Consider the following 23,023-nt stretch of genomic DNA (forward strand, 5'->3'; position numbering starts at 1 on the left):
CCTCAGGGTTTCTGCCTAAAACTGAAACAATTGATATTTACATTCATTCTGAGCCAATCAGGGTTCAAACAAGGACCAAGTAGGGCTTGGCCTGGGACCTACTGTTGGCCATTCAATGAGTCCCAAGGGTAAGCTATGTGTAGATGGTCCAAGTTAAATACAATGATTATAAGTAGCAAATGTGAATATATATATACATATATATATAAGAAGATTAACTATAGTATACCTCCTATAATTTAATTTATATAACTCTCTTAATCTGGGTATCAATTCAAGAATAAACTTACCAGTAGCTTGAGGAAATCCAATGGCAGGGGCAAATCCAGCAGCTCCTGCATATGGTGAGGAAATTATACCAGGTGCACCTAATAGAAGAAAACAACAAAAGCAAACATAAGACTGTTAGCAGAAATATTATAAAGCAGTGACAATCTACTTTTTACTATCTACTTATTACAATCTACTTCTTACTAAAGGTACTGCTACACCTGAAGACTCTGGTGGAGGTAACCAACCTCAGCTGCCAGGTGTAGAAGATTATGTGATTCGTGACAGGCAGTCACTACTACTAATTTAATTCGGCTAAATTTTCTGTTAAAAAAGCACTGATGAGCTAGGTCAGAAATCTACCATTTATTGAACATTCTATGTATGGTAAGGGAAAACTTTAAGTGACTGGAGAGGGACTTAACTCTAAAAAGTTTATAATTTATTTGGAAAGACAGACTAGGTGCATAACAGGAAACCCAGTACAAGGCAATATATCAAAAGATAGGTAAGTGTGAAAAATGATTTCTCTTGGCAATCTTTGTCTTGGAGATTCAGAGCTCCCAGCTCCCCCAAGTCTTCTGTCCAAGGTTCTTCAGAAGGACATTATTGATAACGAGATTGCACTGAATCTTCATATCTTGGTCAAACTCCAACCCAGGCCTGAATTAATTTTATCCTACTCAGGTTTGGGTGGAGACAGATTTCTAAGACTGGAGATGGTAGTTCCTCTGGCTGGTGATACCAGCTCCTGTTGACCAAGATAGTGAACTAAGTCACATACTCAAGACTTATTTTAATATAACCCACCCAATCAGAGTTGATTGGCATCCCTTGGGAACACCTACTCTTCACAGGGCATATAACCCTGTACCCCTAAATCCCAAACGGAGCAGGGGGGCCCAGTTTTGGACTGAACTCCCATGCAATGCATGTTAAGCCAGCTTGACAGAAATTAAACGGTGGATATATGCACCTTAATTTTATCTGTTTCTTTCTTAAAACAGATTCTGTAATAAATTGGGGTTTGACAATGGATAGACAGAGGGTGAGTGCCAAAGGAGAGGTGTAGTCCAGATGTTAACGGGTTAAAAGAGAAAGACTACTGATGGCTAGAGAAAGCTTAATAAAGGATGTAAAGAGAAGGATGGGGGGAGGGGGGAGGGGGGAAGAGGGAATGCTGGAAAGGGGAAACCTCATAAATAAAGATATGAGGTTATAAATATAAAATTCCCTGTGGCAATTTTATTCTTGTGGACTATACAATTATTTGAAAGAAAAGTTTTTATCAGCTGGACAATATTTCACAAGAACTGCCTTTGTCAACAAAGATAAAAAAATAATTTCTCCAAAATTTTCATGTTTATGTAAAAATACGACATCATAAACTTAGAATACTCACTCTTTCTCTTAAATAGAAAAAAACAAAGATACACACGCCAAGGTATAAGTAAGGTGGATTTTAGTGTGCGTAAGGTGGATTTTTGTTATTCTTTCTTATAGTTTAGTTCCCAGGTTCCATGACCATAACAATCTCTAGTTTCCAGGTATTATATAATATTTCCCATGAATTATGGTTGAAAACAACTTCTACTGGGTAGTCGCAGTAGAGATATAGGGGTGACATAATGTACACCTGTGCTGTTCTAGGTCATGACGATATTGCTAAAGTTAACCTGTGAGCTTAAAGTTGGCATGATGCCTTTTTTGTCTGTGGCCCTATAAAAGCAAGTGGGCACTGGTCAGTAAGGGGGAATCTATTTTGGGATTTGGATAACTCACAGAGGAATCCATGTACCTGCCTTGATCGGCCCCCTTCAAGGATTGGGAGGAATCTGTGTGTTTGCCTCAACTGGCCCCATTGAGGCTTTAGGGGACATAAGGAGTTGAACTCCTATTCTCACCTGCCCCTGCAAGAAGTGTGATTAGAGCTCCCATTATCAGCAACTCTCTTGAGAAGACTAGACTAGAATAGAGTAAACTTATTTAACCCCTCTGAAGCTGTCTTCCTGTCTGACCAGATCAAGAGTGAGCCTGTTAGAAGCTGGAGCCTAAAGTCTCCAGCGCCTCCTATGCTGTTACCTGTCAACACAAGAGTTTGGGTATGTTACAGCTACTTGTCTGTGGGAAAGGCTGATAGGTGGCACAGTGAAGAGAATATTGGAATTGGCATTAGAAAGACCTGAGTCTGAATCCTCTCTAAGACACTAAAGTAGCTGTGTGACCCTGGACAAGTCATTTAACGTCTCCTGGATTCAGTTTTCTCACCTTTAGATAGGGGGTAATAATAATATTTAGCATCTATTTCACAGGATTGATGTGACCATCAAATGAGGTTATATTCTTAAAGCAAGATATACTAGTTATTATTATTATTATTATTATTATTATTTAAACTAAAACAATGAAAATCCTAAATTAAGGCAACTGTCTTGATTATTTTCCTTTTTTTAGGACATAAGATTTCTTTAAAAAGAATGTCCACCAGAATATAGATGAAACAAACTTTCAAATAAAAGCAAAACTAATAAAGCAGACAAAAATTTTAAAGTTTAAAAGATACTTGCTATCCTTCCTAGTGTATTAGTGAACAGATAAATTGGTTGACGGCTTTTCTCCCTTGATTATAACCACATTTTTCCCTTCATGGACCGAAACTGCTAGACACTCTACCTATCTATTGATTTCTTTAAAGAAAAGGAATCATTCTTCCCAAATATCACATTCTAGTTATGTATCAAATGGTTATATTTCTTGTTTCTTTCTAGACCCATGATTTCATGTTTATGGAACTTCCATGGGTGAAACTCCCTCTACTAATACAATATGCAACCTTTCTGTAACAACGTTTTGAAGTGTTGCCATGGGCACTAAGACTTGCCCAAGGTCATGTAATCTGCACGGATCAGAGTGAGGTGCTGAAAAGAAGTCCTCCCAGACTCTGAGAACGACTCTTTCTGCTTTACCATGCTACCTTCCCACAGGACCTTTCAAAGAGTCTTTAACAATTTTAGGAATGCTAGGCTGGATGAGCAAAATAAAAAACACAGGATGATGGCAGAGAGTAGTTGTAAGGAGAAGAGATGTGATGACATGGTGAAATATGGATCTTTAAGATATAACCATGATTTTCAATGACTAGATATAATGTAGGAATTACAAAAAAAAAATAAAATTTAACATACACAACACAAAAATCTGTATTACCAAAATTCTACCATAATGTTTTTAAAATCTTAGGACATCATGTGTTTGTGATACAAGCACTAGCTCATTAATTCAGACAATATGAATATTATTTACTGATTTGCAATCTTACTTTCTATCATCATTTGTTACAGAAGCAGCTATCATAAATGGATTTACTCTGGCAAATGAGATCCCAAAATACTGATGTTAAAAAATTTTTTCAAATAAAACAGGAATTTTAATAATTTGGTAAGCAAAATGCTCCACCTGTGCTAGATTTTAGTTTTAAACAAAGGCCTTTTACATCAAGAAGCCGCCTGAAAAAAAATCAAAGATTATTTAAATAGGGAAATTAAATTACTTCAACTGAAAAACCAACTATACTCAGAAATATCAAATCCAGAGTGGCCTATAAAAATACTTTAATATAGTTTCTTCCTTTGTTTGTAGACATCTTAATAAATCCAGTTTGATTAATATGAAAGAAAAGATTTCAGGTATACATTTTCACTAAGTGTCAACTCTCAAGCATATCACTTGATGTTTCTCATCTAATTTTTTTTTTTAATTTCAAAATGATATGAAAGCCAGTAGGTAAAGAAAACTATCAGTCAGTTATTAAGGCATGCACCTCACTTGTGACTTTGAAAAGAATTACGTACCAAAAGCAGCAGCCATAGTAGGATCAATGGATGGCTGGCCATCACCAGAAGGAAGGTCAAGGCGAGTGAAATCTCTGCTTTTGTCATTATTATACTTCACATTAAGGCTGGTTAACTTGGAGAAGTCAATACGCAGAGTGCAGCATGCATTATAGATATTCTGGCCATCCAGAGCCTAAAGGATTTGAAGAAAGGTACTGATTTTTTGGGTAGTATTACAAAATGAGCATGTCAAATTGTCTTTTTAAAAAATGTGAATTGCATTTACTTGCCGTATGTTACCATTCAATTATTGTGAGCCTCAGTTTCTTCTTCTATTAACCACTCCCCTCTCCATTAGTCCCCCCAAAATGTAACAAGTCTTCTCTTTTGTTGAAAGGAAGCATTGTGCAGTATACAGAGCTCCAACCTGGAGTGAGAAGTTCTGTTTTCAAACCCTATTCTAAGACAAAAATTGTGTGACCCTGGGCAAGTCACTTAACTGTTCTAGGACACAGTTTCCTCATCTTTAAAATGAGGGGGTTGGACTCAATGACCTTTAAGGTCCCTTTCAACTCCAAATATATGATACTATAAAATTCCACAGGCCATTTCACTCTTAATTTTAATGATGCTAATTAAATAATATTCAAATTAAATTATTCTGCCACAGAATTTTCTTGTTTTGAAGAGTCTTTAAAATACTTTGGATAATGGGGAAATCTCAAAATATGAGAAAAGGCTACTTTTCCATTCTTTGATTTTCTGTAGCTTACAGCACAATTACATACTACTTGATTTAGCTATTAACAGGAAAAGTAACTTCCTGAAGGAGTGTTAATAGGATTCACAGCTAGAAGAGGCCTTAGAAAATACAAGTAGGCAGCATAGGGGATAGAGCCTAACTAGGCCTGGAGTTTGGAAGACCAGAGTTCAAATCTGGCTTCAGATCTGCCCAAGTGTCAAGACATTTATTAGCACCGTGAGCCTGCACAAGTCATTTCTATCTAAGTTTCTTTAACTGAAAAATGAGGATAACAACAGCACCTACTTCCCAGGGTTGTTGTAAGGATCAAATGAGATAATATTTGTAAAGTGCTTAACACATAATAAGTGCTTAATAAATATTTTTTCCTTCCTTCCTTTCTTAGAGAAAATTTAATGTAAACCCTTCATTTTACAGAAGCAGAAATGGGTCCAACAACTTGCAAAAGGTCGTTAGATATTTCTGATTTCAAATCAAGCACTCTTTCAATTATGTAACATGCTGCTTCATAATCAATGTGATTATACACTAAGTCCTTTTTTGGAATGATGTTATGTTATAGCAAAGTGTAAGAAGTCACTAATTTTTAATCTGCGATATACCTGTAACTTAAGTAACCATATGAACATTTCTATAATATTTCTAAAATATAGTAGACAATATTCTGAAATAAAATTATTTTGAAAATATACTAATAAAGCAGGCATACTGTGCTTATCTCACAAAGTTAAATGAGTCCTTTAAAAATTGTACAGCACAAATTAGATGTAAAGCACTGCATACTTTAATATACATAGATGAATATCTACAACTACCTTACTCCAGATCCTCTTATTCCTCTTAGTTCTATATCTTATCTTACCAGGATAAGATCAAACATAAGCTGTCTTCTCAATGTACTTGAATAGTGCTGCAATTCAACCTTCATCAACTATGCCCAAGGGTAGGAAGATTTTTATCAGAGACTACCAAATTTGACAATTAATTGTAACTCCATCAAACTACATGAAATAACATTATATATACATATATAGCTATATGTGCATATGTATAATTGTGATATATTTCAAATTATGTTATCTTAATATATTTCCAAAAAATGCGTCAAAAAAAGAACAGAAAAAAACTCAAAACACTTCCAGCAAGAACTAAAATATCTGTTTAAATATAAAAATTTACCTAAATATTTACTTTGAAATGTTGGAAAACTGTCAGAGATAACATTCTAGTCAAACTGATTAAAGTTCTAAACCATGAAACGGCAAATGTCATATCATACAGACATTAAATAATTCTAATGTAATAAAATGGAAACAATAAAATGATCTTTTTTTCTTATTCATTCTAAACAACTCTGGTCACGATTACCATTTTGGCATAATGTGCATTCAGTGGCTCAGCATACTGAAGCAAGGCCTGAAACTGATTGTTCTTTGTGAAGGTGATAATCCTCAAAACTGTTCCAAACTTGGAAAAAATCTGAAAGAAAAATTACAAATTTGGATTAAGTACAGGAAAAAAATTGAAACACTGTGATTTGTGGGTATCTCTTTACTTAAGAAAGTGATGTTAGTAACAGCTACAAAGCACTATTTTAAAACTAGAAAGCTTCCTCCAGTAAGAACCTGGGCCGAAAATGTGTTAAAATCACACCCAGCGTAGCAAGAAATTTTTAAAGCTCTTACATAAAGGAAATTGGTGATTTCAGAGCAACACGAGTAAATTACAGGTTGAATATAATGGAAATGACTGACTGTATAACCTTATGGCAAAGGAGAATGCGGGAGGTGGGCATTTTATGATTTAGCTGCTATGACTTATGATTTTCTTTCTTTCTCAGGTTGTCCCTAAAAGATAAACAGGAAAGGAGCTGTCTTGATGTTCATTTCAACTAAGCAAAGATATACTGCGCACCTACAACATGAATAATATAGGACCAAAAAAATACAAAACGGGATATGAAAGCTATATGCCATGATCTCTGCCTCTGAGGAATTTATAATCACACGGACGAGAAAGAATACAGGAACAATTAAAGAACAAAAAACCCTACATGCTTACAGTGCCCAAATATGTACATAAGTTTATGAAGAGAAATAAGTAAGATTATGGCTAGAGAAGCTGGCAAAGGATCAATAGATAAATGAAAGTAGGATCTGACCTGAAGTAGTTTCAGTGGTAGAGGAGTGACATAAGAATGATTAACAAATAACTAGATGGGGGTGGAAGGATGTGCAGTGGAGGGACAGAAACAGGGGAAGAGGGATGAGTTAGTGTTGATTCCAAGTTTCCAAGCAGAGTCACTAGAAAAACAGAGATATCAGTAGAAACATAAGTTAACAATGAGACATGGGCATGTTTTGTTTTGGTTATTTTTTGGGTGGGATTGGGGGGGAATTATTTGATTGGGCCATGGCTGAGCTTAAGACCTGAAAGGCATATCTTGGTGAAGATATCCTACAAGCCACTGGCACTATGGAACTAAACCTCTGGGTCAGAGATACAGATGTCGGAATCATTTACTAGGAGATGATCGAAGCCATTGGAGTAAACGAGATGAACTATAAAAAGTGTATATAGGGAGAAAATCAAAGGGTCAAGAACAGAATATTAGTGGATATAGCTAAATTTAAGGAGGAGAAAGATGAGAAACCAGCAAATAAGGAAGGTACACCATAAAATATCAGGAATCAGGGGCATCAAAAAAATCAAATGCTATAGTGGTTAAGTACAGTAGGATGCAGACAGAAGAAGGCCATTCACTGCATTAGTAATAAGTGGATCAGTGGGAAAAAACTCTTAACTGTGGTGGTGGACAAGGCCAGAGTGAACAGGATTGAAGAATGAATGCTGGTGAAGAAATGAAAGTACTGAGTGTAGTCTCCCCTTACTAAAGGAGTTTAAAAGTAAATGCAAAGAAACAAGGTGATAGTTACGCAAAAACTGCTGGGTCAAAGGAAACTTTAAGTAGGGAACAACTGAAGATACTTGCTGGGTGAGTGAAAAGAGTATATCAAGAAAAAAATTATTGCAAAAATATCTAGCTTTTTTAGAATATAAGTTATGTTTTAAGTCTTAAATAGTCAAAGTTTTCTAAGTATTAAAGTAAAATGTATTATGGATAAAAAGATAAAAAATACATATATTCATAAATCTGTGTCAAATATCTAGCATGCAATGGGAAGGGAAAAAAGATAAAAAGAAAAAAGAATAAAAAAAGAAACACCACCAACAACAGATGAAAAAATAATAATTCTTGCTTTTGAGGAGCTTATAACCTATCATTTCAAATGTGTTTCTAGTGATGGCAAATATGAAAAAATTCCAGCTTAATTTTAACAAAATGGAAAGAAGTAGCTTCCCTCCTATATTTGGCATGAATTCATTTTAAAACTTGTATAATTACTGCAACTTTTCTTCTAAGGATGTCAGCTGAAAACATGCTATACAAAGGTATCGAATATTGAATACATGGAATTCTAATACTGGTAGAAAGATGAGCCTGATGGCTAAATCCTCATATGGAAGAGTTCTTTTTTATTCATTTCATTGCTTTGGTTTCTTAAAGAAAGTAACATCCCACAGGTATACAATCAGACCAAAAATTTGTTTTTGAAGATAATGCAAAGGTGACAATTCAGATCTAAAATTATCTAGAATTTTTAAAATTGACAAAAATCAACAACTAACAGATAATGAATTTGCTTCTTAAGTTTTAGTTAATATTCCTTCAAGTGCATGTATCCATGAAAAAATGTTTTATTACATTTCTGATTATCTTTGGTTAAGTACTGGCAAATGCAGAAAAACACTGCTTTGCATATTTAAAATAGAAGGGTTCTGGCTCTTCAGACATCAAAACACCTATCATTTCTTGGGAAAGAGTCTTTCCTGATATATGTACACAGACACAGACACAGACAGACACACACACACTACTATATCTTAACAGTTTTTGCCACATGCTTTTCACACCTAGGGAACCACCACCACTGCCATTTCTAGAACACTGGGAAAACCTTACCACCCTGGCCAAACGTTAGCATGGTCATTTTAGTTGCCAACAATCAACAGATTCACATTCCCTGAGCCTGCAATAACAGCCTGTAGAACCACATTTCCTGAACAGGAAACTTAATGGTAGGATTTGAGGAAATCTAACAGCTGGGGAAGGAATGGTTTCTCAATTCTAATTAATTATTATTAATTTGGTATTATACTAATAGAAGCTTCAGGCATTATTTTTATGGCACATTGTAGCTTATTCATTTATACAAAATAAATTTGGTCTCAAATCATCCAAATGTGTTAATTGTAAGAATTTTTCCTTTTAAATGCTGGAGATATTTTACTTTAATTGTACCAACAAATTTATTTCACTGCTTCTCAGTACATAAATCTATGTACTCACAAAACCTAAGTATATCTTATAATTGTTATTTTAGATAAAAAGTGGATTGATTACATATTAAAGATTAAACACTTGATGAAAGTAATCTATTTTATTTTAGGTAAAATTTGGCAAAAGTTGCTAAGAAAAAAGATTACTGGCATTTACTCATAAAGGGCTTAACAGATTAAAACATTTCTTACAATAATAAATACCATGGTAACAACTTGTTTACAAAAGCTTTATAAGAAACACAGAATTCTATATTACTAGTATTACTGATTTTTAAAAATTAAATGTCACCATAATTACTTTCAGATGCCATTTAATTTTATATGGAAGGATAAATGATTTGGTCTCTTTTAAGCATAATGCTACACCTAAGAAAGCCAAATGCACAATATTATTAGGATAGCATAGATATTGCTGACTCAGAGTTACAGCGAAGGGTAGGAGTGTTTGTGGATTATATTTTTGCAATCCTCCACAAATTAAAATAAAATTCTAGTTTGGACCTAACTTACAATCCAAATTTATTTATACATGCACACATACATATACATATATAAACTGTGTGCATGTATACGGGTGTGTATATACGTGCACACACATATATCTCAATTATAACTAAACAACTTCGTGAAAAATATGAAGTATAAAAATAAATTCACATTGACACACACAAAAAAACCATAGTGAAACCTGCTTTTGAAACCATGTTTCCCTGAAGGTAGTACTATGGACAAGCAATCTTTGAAAAAGGTTTATGATTATGTATTATTTACTAAGTTAACAGTGTTTTTATTATGAATTGGAAATAAATTTTTACAATGGAAGCAACATCTGATAAAATGTATAGTTACTGCAAATGAGACAGAGTCCCTAATACATTGTAATTCATCAGATGGGTTATTCAAAAAATGTTGATGATGCTACTTAACAAAACAGATCACCAGAATATGTATTTAATACAGCTAACCAATTTTAAAATTTCCTTCAAAATTGTCTGAACTTTGCAATTACTTGGAAAATAGGTAAATAACTAATAACTAGTATTACCACAATTCCAATATTTTGATATTCAAATTCCAATGGATCTATGACTCCCATCAATGTGGATACCAAACTCCAGGGATAAAAATTACAACCTATCCTCCCCTGTACATCCTGTGTGAGTCTTATCCCTGTCCTACTGGTAGTTTCCCTTGACATCATGAGTTTACAACTGGAACACATGGGCTCCATCAATTATCCCATACTCTCAACATGTGACCAGTCCATCTTCTTTTCAATCAGACATTTCCTTGATGATACCCTTCATACCATTTATCCAGCATAATTACTTGTCTGTAATGCATTAAAGCCTGCTCATACCTACTAAGTGTTCTTCCATTGCCCTCTGGGGGATCCTCATTTTCAGTTCTTCTGAGGCTATCTAGTTCCATGAATTTAAGCCACAGATTACCACTAGAGGAATATTAGTTTTGAAAACATAAGCCTTTTGTTTTTCCAAGAAGTTTGGGGTCATTATAAGAACTTTGCAATTTCCCAACTTCTCAACCTGCTCCTGTCATCCTTTAATATTCTTGGCCCCACTCACTATTCATTGGGACTATCTAAAATATATTATGATGATGGAGGAGCTCTACAGGTTATCCTTTTAACAGTTTATCATGGAAAAACAGACATTCTTTTTTCACTTGGTTTTCCCCTATGTTGATGATTAGGCCAATATACTTAGAAAGACAACGGATTTGATTGGTCCTGCAATATTCCAAGGCTTGACACAATCAGCACAATATCACCTCCAAACAAAAGTGTCTCGAGGACCTCACTCTTTATAGGGAGTCCTTCCTCAAGTTGGACTCTGTGATGTATCTCCACAATAGCAGTAGAAATTTCCTCTGGCAAGTATACATTTCCCTGTTTTGAGAACACTGAACAGTTATCAGGGTTGTTATAGCTTTCAAGGAATTTTATATAATTCTGACCATACGCATAGCAGATACCTTGTTGGATGTCAGTCTTGCCATTTTCCTCAAGTTCAATCAAATGCATTTTTACAGCCAACAATGAATACATTGAGAATTTATATCCTTCGATTTTTCTAGTGAATTTTGTGGTGCCAAAGACATCAATCACTGCAGAAAAACGCTTATGAAAATCTGATTGTTCTTTTTTAATACCCTTAATCAAGAATGCCATCAATGAATGTCAATTATTCTCCCAAAAAAAAATATATAAATGAGAAAGTAGAGAAAAGGATTAAAATACTGATATTTTCATTTGTTCTTTTTCATAGTAATAAAAAACATAAATACTGTATTTTTGGTATTGTGTCTTTTTTCAGATACCTGAAGAATAAATACTTCATTGACCTCAACTGTGTCCAATCTATGTGTCTGTTTTGTTTAGCTGAAGTTTTTGCTAAAGGGAGGGTTCTGCTGAGGTGTCACTGTGAAGAAATAATGAACTTCTTTAAAAAGAGAAAAAATAGCAATAAAATGTTTTTTTTTAAATATAGTGAAATAACTGCTACAAGTAGCAATTAGTCAGATTTGAGCATTATTTTCTTTCTTATTTCTCCTTACCTGATAGAGTACTTCAAGAGTGACAGGGTAAAAGAGGTTTTCCACAATTATTCGAAGAACAGGGCTTTGCCCAGGAAGAACTCCACCTTCATTGCCTGGGGCTGCAGTAAGGGCCAGACTTCCAGACTGGACAGCATTCACTGCTTGCAAGGCAGCTTGAGCTCGCTATCAAACAATCCAAAATGAGAATTCTTATAAAATCCAGCCATCAAATATGCAAACACAGAAGTAAAGCAGAAATTGTTATAAGGTAGTTTAATGTATACTTTTTTTTTTGCAAGTTAGGCCCATCTGAGTTCTGATTAATATATTGATTCATTTTTTCTAAAGGTAAAATGGGAATCTAGAAAAAGATAATACTTCCTCTTACTTAGTTCACATAAGTAATCTTAAATATTAGAGGACTAAAATAGTCTTAAAACTAAAGATTCCATTATAAATTAAAGGTAAAGTAAAACTTCAATTAACCAGACCCCAATTAAGCCATTTCATTATTTTTCATTACCATTTCAGTACACATCACTTTTAAAAGAAAGCTAGAAATGATGAAATTTCTTTAAAATAACTCCTTGGTAACTTTCTGAGTATATCCGGGGCCTACCCAATGACATGGAAAGTCACCACTAGTATCGCTGAACCAAAAAAAAAAAAAAAAAAAAAAAAGAGGGAAGCTGCAGAAAAGTTAGCATGAGGCCTAACCAAGCCAGATACCCCCCCCCCCCGTTTTGTAGGCAATGGGGTTCAGTGACTTGCCCAGGGTCACACAGTTAGCAAGTGTCAAATGTTTGGTCTGAGGCCACATCTGAATTCAGGTCCTCCTGACTTCAGGGCTGGTGCTCTATCTACTGCACCACCTAGCTGTCCCCAGATTATTCTTGAGAAGACAACAAATGGCTATGAGTTAGAAAAAACATTTAAAAAAAAATAATTCAGACAATCAATTAATCAATAAGCATTTATTATGCATCAACTAAATGCAAGGCAGAAGATAGTCCTTGCCCTTCAGTACCTCAAAATCTAATAATCTATTCTTTTCATTAGTGATAATTCAAGCAACACATTTAGCTTCAATTCCTCCTCAGCATTCTATGTACAATACATAAAAAGTAGAAAAGGCACTTAAGTTGCAGTCAGGAATCAATTAAACAAATAGCTGGACTTGAGCAACTACATACAGAAGAAATCTACACAATTTTTTAGGCACTCAATGCTCTTGGTAAGACCTCAAAGATAAAAATGGTACCTTCAAAATGGAAAGATTAGAGGTGGTACTAGGACAATAGCAATTCACCTCTCTGTGGCAGTTTAAGGTTTTCAAAATGCATTCCTCATGATGAAATAAGAGAGTATTATTACCCTAGTTTTACATAGGGGGAAAATAGAGGCCAAGGGACTTGCCCATGGTCACAATACTACTATCTCAGGTAGAAATCAAATCTTTATCTCTTCACTTTTAATGCATTCTAATCATCATACCACACTGCCTCTCAAAAACAAGTTAAAAATGGCTAGGACTTATGTTTAGCAAATGCTTATTGAAAAAATCAAATCATGAACACAGAATGTTTAAAATAATCTATAATACTGTCACATTAAAAAAATTCTGCCACATTACATGAAGCACTCTATTTTTCTCAAACTTTTGTAACCATATTCTTTCAAACTTCTTTGTGGCAAATGAACATTCTTCCCTTTATGACTAATTGTTGTAGCACTACAAAGAAATTTCCACCAATCCAAAAATACAAAGAATATTTTTCCTAAAAAGTAGATAACTAATGAAATCTTCTGAGAAAAAATTAGGTAATAGCAATTAGAAATTTACTGTCATTACTTAATGGAGTTTCTGGTTCATCACATAGGAGATTCAATTCCGGCTTCACTGGTATAATCTATTATATTTTATATGTATAATTACATTCTGTATTACATTACATCAGAAACACAAGAGGGATTAAATTCTTCTACAAATGTAAAAATGAATTGGGAAAAGGCTCTTCCTGAACACCTTGAAGAGTCCTTACCACTTCATTTAAGGATTTCTCCTGACGGGCTGATAAGCTACTAGGAAAGCCAAAGAAAACTGCCTATATTACAAAACTTAGCTGCTAATCTAAGAAACAGTTTCCAGTGACACAGTGTTCAATCACATAAAATATATACCATATAACGAGTCTCCAAACATTCTATGTTTACATTATGACAAAGTATCTGTCATGCTTCGAAGTTACAGCTGCTACCTTTGGCCTCACAGCATACCTAGGGTTTACAGCCTTCTTAAAAGAATAAATGATAATCATTCTAATCTCTGGGGGAGATGTCTTGTTTTATCTTCACAAGCCTGAGCAAGAGGCAAGTGAAGTTATCACTCGTGCTTCAAAGATAAGAAAGTTGTCTATTATTACATGAGGCATGATTCACAATGAGACTTTCCTAACTCTAGGTCCAACACACTGAAGTTTTTGAGTTTTAAAAAGAAGAATTGGAAACTATCAACAATTGTATAAAAGATTGCTCCAAATCACTAAATAAATGTAAGTTTAACAGTCTACATACCAAAAAGATCAACAACAATGACAAAACATTGAATATGTCAATGCTGGAGCGGCTATAGAAAGTCAGGAACACTAACTAATACACTGTTGATGGAGCAACGAATCTATCCAGCCAAACTAGACAACAATTTGCAATTACGAAGAAAAGTCATTAAGTATTTATGAGAGCTGGACATATACCTTATGAAGATCAAAGAATAGTCCCATATATATATATATATATATATCAAATATTCATAGCAGTTCTTATATATAGTATCAAAGAACTAGAAATAATGTGGGCATCCATCATTTGGGAAAGAACTGAATAAACTGTTATCTCTGAGCAAAAGAGAGTATTATGATGTTGTTGTATACTATAAAAATGAGAAATTAAAAAAATGTGCGGAGGTCAAATGAATTTACACAAAGTAAATAACCAATAAAATGATATAAAAAATTGCTACAACAACAATAGAAAAGAATGCCCAAATGAAGACAAATGCTATGTAAATGTAATGACCAATCCTGGCCCTGAGAAGAGATGAAATAATGCACTTCTTATTTGAAGAGGTGAGTAAGGCTATAGATATGCTATGCTATATATGTTGTCAAATATAGTCACTATATCCCCAGTTTTGTTTAACTTTTTTGTTTGTTTACAAGAGAAAGCTCACCTGGTAGTGGTGTATACAGGGTAGAGGACAGAATATATCCAGAAACTCCCATCACAGGATCATAGATTTAGAGCTGGAAAGGACCTTGGAGATCATCAAGTCCAATCCCTTTATTTAAAGATGAGGAAACTAATGTCCAAAGGGGAAATGATCTGTCTACGGTCACATAGCTAATAAGTGCCTGAGTCATTATTGGGACGCATTTTTCAGACTCCCAGGTCCAAAGTTCTTTTCCCTAAGCCACCTATGATATGAAAAACTATCTTAGATAGAGCATCTGGCATACAAGCTAACTAAAAGCCTCTTTCTCTCCTCAGATGGAGGTATCAGTGACTAAGAAGATTGCACAAATATTCTAAGATAAGTGCAATCAACTCAACTTTCTTTTAATTAAATAAATCCTTGGAAGAAAAATTTTAAGGCACTGTACCAAATATGATTTACAACAACAAAACAAAAATATAAAAAGGATGTGAGAGTCTATTTTGCGACCTCTAGCCTACACATACATTTTAAGGGTTGAATAATTTAATAATAACAAGGTACAAGATAGTTTTAAGTTCAATTAATAAGTAGTGAAAATATAAGCCAATCTCAATCTCTCTGAGTTTCTTATTTGAGGGGGGAAAAAAAGGCAGGGGGATATAAGGTAGACAGTGGGAGAGGAAGACAAAACGACTTAGCTTCCTTCCAGCTCTAAAATTCTACAGTCTTATGTCATATAATCATTCAACTATGTTTCTAAAAACATTATTTCCTCATATTTCCCTATACCTGAACATTGGATCTAGCAGAAGGTCACATTCAAGCTTCCTACTTTTCAAAGTCAATTAATATTCAAATATATTTTAATTAGATTAATGCCATATGCCCTAATTAATATTTTAAAAGTGAAAGGGTTTAATACTCACTGCTTGATTAGGTAGATTGTCAGTCTTAAGTTCTCTGTGATTAGAATACTGAATATAAACAGGTTGACTTCGGAGGTGAGGAGTAACTGGAGTGTAGTAGTTCACCATAGTAACAGCAGCTTCCTCAGAAGCCATTTCTAAAAATGCCTGCAATTAACACAAAACAAATTTTAAAATTCGCAACACATTATAAAATCATTGTTATTTCATTCTCCTTATTAAGGTTACCAGGACACAGGAGATCTTAAACAAATTTAGTTTATGGTTCAGGAACTATTCTTTAAAACCTAATGTTCACAATAATTTGATAAAGAACATAACAATTTTCATTTCCAAAACTTTTCCAGAATTCATTATTTTTAAATGTATAGTGAAAGTTACACTGCCGAGCAATTTACTAACTAGAAACCAATATTTGAGATATCTTTCACACCATATATTAAATTTAGGAACCAGTGAATGGAATCGCACATGACTGGAATCTGTTTGTTGCCCAATTGATAAGAATAATATTATTTCCTAGTCCTACTATTTATTTGGTTTCGGAGGGTGGGAGAAGTTAAATACCTTCATTGTAAAGCTCTTGCAAAAATGGTGATTTAAATACATAAATCACTGACCTTTCATTTAATAAAAGGCCTTTGGAAGACTAGCAAACCTGTCTTCAAGTTGGAGAGGGCTGCTAGTATGCCCCTCCTTGTGTCCTGGAATTCTTGCCAGGAAGGCAATAACGACCAGAAGTAATTGAGGTAGAAATGGTGGTGGGAACTGGCATATCCTGAATATCCATCACCTGTTCCCTGTAATCTGCCAGTAGAATTTCCCCATCAGCACCCCCTCACTATCTGGCACCTTTCAATCCCATACTTTCCCTCCTCCCCCAAATAACAATTGGAAACCCCTGAAATAACTAGCTATGCAAATGACAATAACAAATCATAGCAGAATACCTTCTCATATGGAGCCACTTCAGTCAAGTTAAAATTCTTAATCTTTTTAATGAATAAACACTAATGTCAAACAGTAAATGAATAATGCATTAGGGGCTGAAAAGGGACAACTATTGAGGAGGCTATTTAACCTATCATCTAACTCAGTATAACTCTAGGGATAAGATCAGAACATACAAAGTGCTTTAAGGATTTCTCCTTCTCTCCAGCTCCTCCCTCAACATTCTTCCCATTTAATAGCTGGCTACACACAGTATCATTAATATAAATTATTTATTTGTAGTCACATCAGTTCCTTCATTTACCAAATCAAATACCAATTAGTTAGCTTTATTTCTCCATATCGGAATTTAAAGAAATACTGGATATTTGTAACATATTTTTCAGGTACTATTGTGATTTTATATCTACATAGGAAAGCACACACATGAATGTCTTTAAATAGTAATGGCAAGAACCACTAAAATAAATAATTTCCTCTCCTATAAACATTGTGAAATTTTTTGAGCATTAAACTATTACATACCTGGCTTTTTCCTTTCAACATCAAGAGATTGGTTACTTTGCCAAATGGTAGACCTAATGATATGACCTCTGTTTCAGTAACATCATTTGGAATTTTACGAAGATGGAGAACACGAGAAGGAGAGCAGGGAGATCGATCTCCTTTAAATTTCTTGCTGTCATTCCCATTAGCTAAAAGAAATAATTTTTTAAAAAATATTCTTAACTCATATTTTCATTATCATACATTAGTCATATTGAGTACTGATAATTGTATGCAGTAAAACCATGCACCTGAAATTCAAGGAACTGTTAAAAACTAACTTTTAAGTAAAACACAGGTATGTTGTGTTTTTACTAGTACTAAATGTACAGCTACATGAAGTCTAAAATTAGAGGACTTGCAAAAATATGAATATTAATCCTACAACCTTTCATTATGAATATCCAATTTTGCCTTTTTCCTCTTTCCTAGCATAATAAAAAAGTACACAACTATTTCATCATCATAATCATGGGAAATATCAGCAACAATTTTTTTTCCACAGTTGTCTAAGATCAAAAGGATTTTTTTCAGTTTCTACCCATAGTAAACTTTGACTCATTTGTCAAATATTAAAGTATCCATAAATGAAACCATTTAAGAAATTTCATTTTGGGGATGTGGTTGTATTTGGATATATCATTTGTTTTCATTTAATGCTGAAATTATCAACTTAAAATTTATAGTAGTTCAGAATGGATAGGCCTAACAATAAATATTGAAATTTCAGTGTTCAGAAACACACACACACATACAATTTACATAGTATTTAAATTAAATTATTTAAAAATGTGATTTTGGCATAGACTAATTTTAGAAAGCAATTGTTTATGGCCTTTATGCCCTATGTTAGGATAATACTAGGTTTTATGGGAGAATGAACATATATATATATATGTGCATGCATATGTACATATAGCACAGAAGTCAACCTGCCTCTAAGTTGAATTGTCTTCTTTCCAAAAGCAGTTTCCTTTCCTAATTTCTTCCATTCAAGCAATAGTTGCACCACTTACCCTTTAATATAGGCTCCTAACAGCAAAAAGCATCCCCTCTCACTCAACCCTTTCTGTAAAATTCTTTCAACTCTTCATTCAAAATGCCTGCTACATTAATTAGTTCCCTTCCTATATCCCAAACGAATCAAAGACCTCAGTTCATGGATTTACTGAGAGCCTTTTAATGATTGTCCTTCAACTCCAATTTCTCCCTATTCTAATCTATCTCTTACATTGCCTCTGCATTAATCTTCCTAAAACCACTTTCTTATCATCCCATTGCTCAAAATCTAGTTTTCCAACACAAAGAGGAAAAAATTACAAACTTCTCAACCTGACATTTAAAATTTTCTAGACATGCTCAAACTTTTCAACATCTCTTCTATTTTACTACTTTAATTGAAGCCTTCTCACCAATGAATTTACCTCATCCCTTGCAACCCTCTCTTTGTGAGTACATCTGATGACAACACTGATTCATAGAGCCAAAAGGCAAATTCCTTGTTCCCACTGATATTTCTAAATCATTCCATCATCTCTGTCACTGATTTGTATGGAAAGGAACACCAGAAGTGGTATTAGAGGCCGAGAATTTGAATCCCTGGTAAGCTACTTATTATTAGCTGTGCAATTTTGGACAAATCATTTTACCCCCCTATAGTCATTTTGCTTCCTATACGTAAAATGGGAAGGGGGGGGCAGGGAAGGAGGTTGGTATAGATGCTAAGAAACTTTCCAGGCCTAATTCCAATGAAATTATATGTTTTCATTCTCTCACTGACAATAAAACCTATTTTTTTGAACTGAGCACAACCTTCAATCAGTTTCCTGACCCTTTCTCCTTCACATTAACCTCACCCTCATACTCAAATGACCTCTTGGTCTGCTATCATAATAATCTCTCCCTCCACTCTTTCAGTCAAGTTTTTTCAACTCTTCATTCAAAATGTCACCCTGGAATTTCTCATCCCCTGAACTCTTGCCATTCTTAAACTGTGAGTTTTCATTCCTGGGTTACCTGCACCATTCTCACTTCACCACTCACATTTACATTATATAGCACATTAGCTGAGTCTGACTCCTACTTGACAATACTAAATATAAATATTATGTTACATATTTATATATATATATATGATTTGTATATATTATATATAATAAATATTATTATATATTATAATAACAATGACTCACTATTCCATGCCCACAATATCTATTCCAAATCTGTTTTCAAATCAACCTTATACCAATTCACTACCTCCACTCATAAGCAGATGATCTCCCCTCCTATTTCACATTAAAAAGACCAAGGTCATTCCTATGAATGATTTCCTCAACTCCTCTTATACAATTTCTCAAAATTTCTGAGCAACATAATCCATTCTCTCCTCTTTTCCTCTGGTTATGGAAAAAGCAACACTTTTCATTAAGCTTATATAGATAGGTCCTTAATCCCACTACTTCCTCCAGCTTCCAGGACATTACTCCAGGCAGCCATTACCTCTCAATTCATCTTCAAACTATCCTTCTACTTTGGTTTAATAATAACAATAATAATGATAATGATAATTTATATATAAGCTTACTCAGGTCCCCAAGTTCTCTTAAAAAGCAAATAAAACTTTCCTTCATCCTTTTATTTCATTTAGCTACTCTTCTTCCCTTAATTAAGTTTCTTGAAAAGAACTGTATAAATGTATTGTATAAACATATATACATAACAATGCTTCTAACATTACTATTGGACTGAAAAGGTTCTTTTAAATGTTCCTTATTTCCTAATTGCCAAACCTAACAGTTTTTCAATCATCCTCCTTCTCTCTAGTTTTTGACACAATTCCTCCTACAGGACACTGGGCTTCACTTTGGAGACACATTGTCTTTACCTTTCCCAACAATCTGTTTTTCTCTGGCTCTTCTTTTATCCTCTTCGAGATCCTTTAATATGTATTCATGAAATACCCTCCATAAACTATAACTTATAAGTTATATCTTAGAACTTAGAACTTATAAGCACCTTGAAAACATGGATTCTTCATTTCTGTCAATGTATTCTCAGTGTCCAGTACACTGCACTGCACCTAGTATTATATATATTTCTTTATAAATATTTCTTGAGCTATCTTCACTCTTTTGCTTAATTTTACTTACCTCCACAGCTTCAACAACTACCAAGGTGATTTGTGAGGCTCTTTCAAGTCTTGACATCTTTTCAGTTTCAGATCTGCATTTCTAACACATTTATATCTGATCTCCCACGACAACCAAAAACTAGCATATTATCTTTAAAAGCCAGTCTTTATTTCATTTTTTTCCCCTATCAGTAGTACTATTGTTCATACAGTCTCCCACGCACATTGGCTTTATCTCTGACTCTTCCTTCACCATTACCTCTCGCATCCAATTTCCAATTCTAGTTAACTGTACCTCTGTGACTTCTCATAATCTGTCTTCTCTCTATGAATATTAATACTACCTTACTATAGCCACCTGTAGTATTACAATAGCATCCTTTGAGGTCTTCCAATTTCTTCTTCCTCCCAGCCAACCTATTCTTTATCTTAATGTCAACATAATTTCAAATCTGATCATTTTGCTCTAGAGCTTAAAACACCACCACCAGGAAAAAAAAAACCAAAAAACAAAAAACAAACCTCCAGCAGTTCCCTAATGTCAATCAAATAAAGTTCAAATTCAACTAGTTGGCACTCAAGAAACTACAATCTGAAGATTGCAGGACGTTTCCAGCCTTTTCTGATATTGCTCACTTCTTTTTAACAGATCATGTCCCAGTCAAAATAACCTACTCTTGGTCTTCCAAACACAGAGCATGCTTTATCGCCTTTGCTGATCATGCTTGGAATGCCTTCCTTATTCTTTTTTTATCCCTGAATTCCTACCCATCCCTTAAAACCCAACTCCAAATGCTACCTTCTTCATGAAACCTTTCCTGAGAAACCTAACTGGTAACAACCTTTTCTAGCCTGGACCTTACATAGCACTTACTTATCATGCAATGTTATACATTATAGCTATTGATGTTTGTCGTCTTATCTCATTACTAATCTGGAAACTCCACATGAACAGTATGTTAAGTAAACTTTGTATCTCCTCTTCTCTGGATATAATGGAAACTTAATGTTTGCTGAGTAGATGGACTAAATGAATTGAAGGTACCACATAATCTGGACCCATATAATTCTCCCACTACTTTCTCATACAAACTATCCACTCCAAGAAAATTTCCATACTAGTTGAATACACATTATCATCTTCACTCCCTACTTCAAATCTTGGCTGATGTTTCAAACTCAGTATACAAAGCTTGTCTCATCCTCCTCCAGAAGAAATTTCCTGACCACTAACAGCCCACACTGATATTCCCAACTTTTATTATATACGCTGGAGATCTTACGATACAGGAAAACAAAAACTGAGAAAATAAAGATAGGGTCTCAGAGCTCTTTGGGGCTTTCAAAAAAATCCTTAAAACATAAGATATTACATTATGAATTTTACAATCCTAACTAAAATGTTTGAAATATTTTTTATGTTCTGCAGTGATTCACTCAAACTGAGTAATAGGGAATTTACAAAGCAAATAACTATAACTATAGTTTACCACCACTTCGATATACTGAGGACAAGCAGCATAAGAGTCTCAAAGGCATAGAGTACATCTAAAGTAAGATAATTTCTTACTTTAAAGTAAGAAAACTATTTCACAGCTAATTTCAAAACTTTCATTGTTTTAATATGCTGATCTAGAGTAAACAGATGATCCTGTTCCTAAATGAGGTATCAAAAACTGGCAAGAATATTAAAAAAAAATCAAGTGATACTTCCATTTCTATTCCAAACACTATTTTAATCAGCAAACTGGAGAATGGAGTATAATAATTTTGCCTGCACTATTACCTTAGTCCCCTAAATGATCTCCTTGCCTCAGATTTCTCCTCTCTCCTATCAATCCTTCACACATCAACTAAATTGATTTTCCAAAAGCACAGGTTTGACCAATGCTTCTTGCTTATTGCCTATCTGACATTTACCATTCTAGGCTAGTACACATTACTTCCTTTCACAGAACCAATCAACAAGCATCGATTAAGCACCCTCTAAATGCCAGGCAAGATGCTGGGCACTGACAAAACAAAGACAAAACAATCCCTACCCTTAAAAAAATCACTGACACAAAACTGGGCAAAACGCAAAGTTCAACTAATAGCATACTACATGTATGGAACTTAGACTAGTAATGGAATAAGACATAAACATCAATAACTAAAATCTATATACATTAAATGACAAGCACATTAGAAAAATGGTCAATCAAGTGTTGGGTAAGGTCCAAGGAGGAAAAAGATGTTACTAACTGGAGGTTTTAGGAAAGGCTTCATGAAGGGGGCATTAGAATTAGGTTTTAAGGGACAAATAGGAAGTTAGTAGGCAAAATAAAGTTGGAAGCGCACTCCTGGAATGATGAGTAGAAGACAAAGAATGACAGAGAGTAAGTTACTTTGACTTGAGTATGATTTACTGAATGAGAGTAATATGAG

At 34.2% G+C, this 23,023-nt stretch overlaps 1 protein-coding gene across 1 annotated transcript in view; it reads right to left on the reverse strand.

Annotated features, from left to right (window-relative positions):
• Positions 1-23,023, reverse strand: part of PTBP3 (polypyrimidine tract binding protein 3) — an 88,932-nt gene that overhangs the window by 9,719 nt on the left and 56,190 nt on the right. Inside the window, 6 exon segments of the mRNA XM_027839071.1 lie at positions 291-368; positions 4,122-4,296; positions 6,235-6,345; positions 11,848-12,012; positions 15,970-16,116; positions 17,446-17,615. Coding sequence (XP_027694872.1) covers positions 291-368; positions 4,122-4,296; positions 6,235-6,345; positions 11,848-12,012; positions 15,970-16,116; positions 17,446-17,615 — 846 coding nt within the window.

The sequence above is a fragment of the Vombatus ursinus genome, unplaced genomic scaffold (assembly GCF_900497805.2).
Source record: "Vombatus ursinus unplaced genomic scaffold, bare-nosed wombat genome assembly UNPS02014832.1, whole genome shotgun sequence".
NCBI lineage: Eukaryota > Metazoa > Chordata > Mammalia > Diprotodontia > Vombatidae > Vombatus > Vombatus ursinus.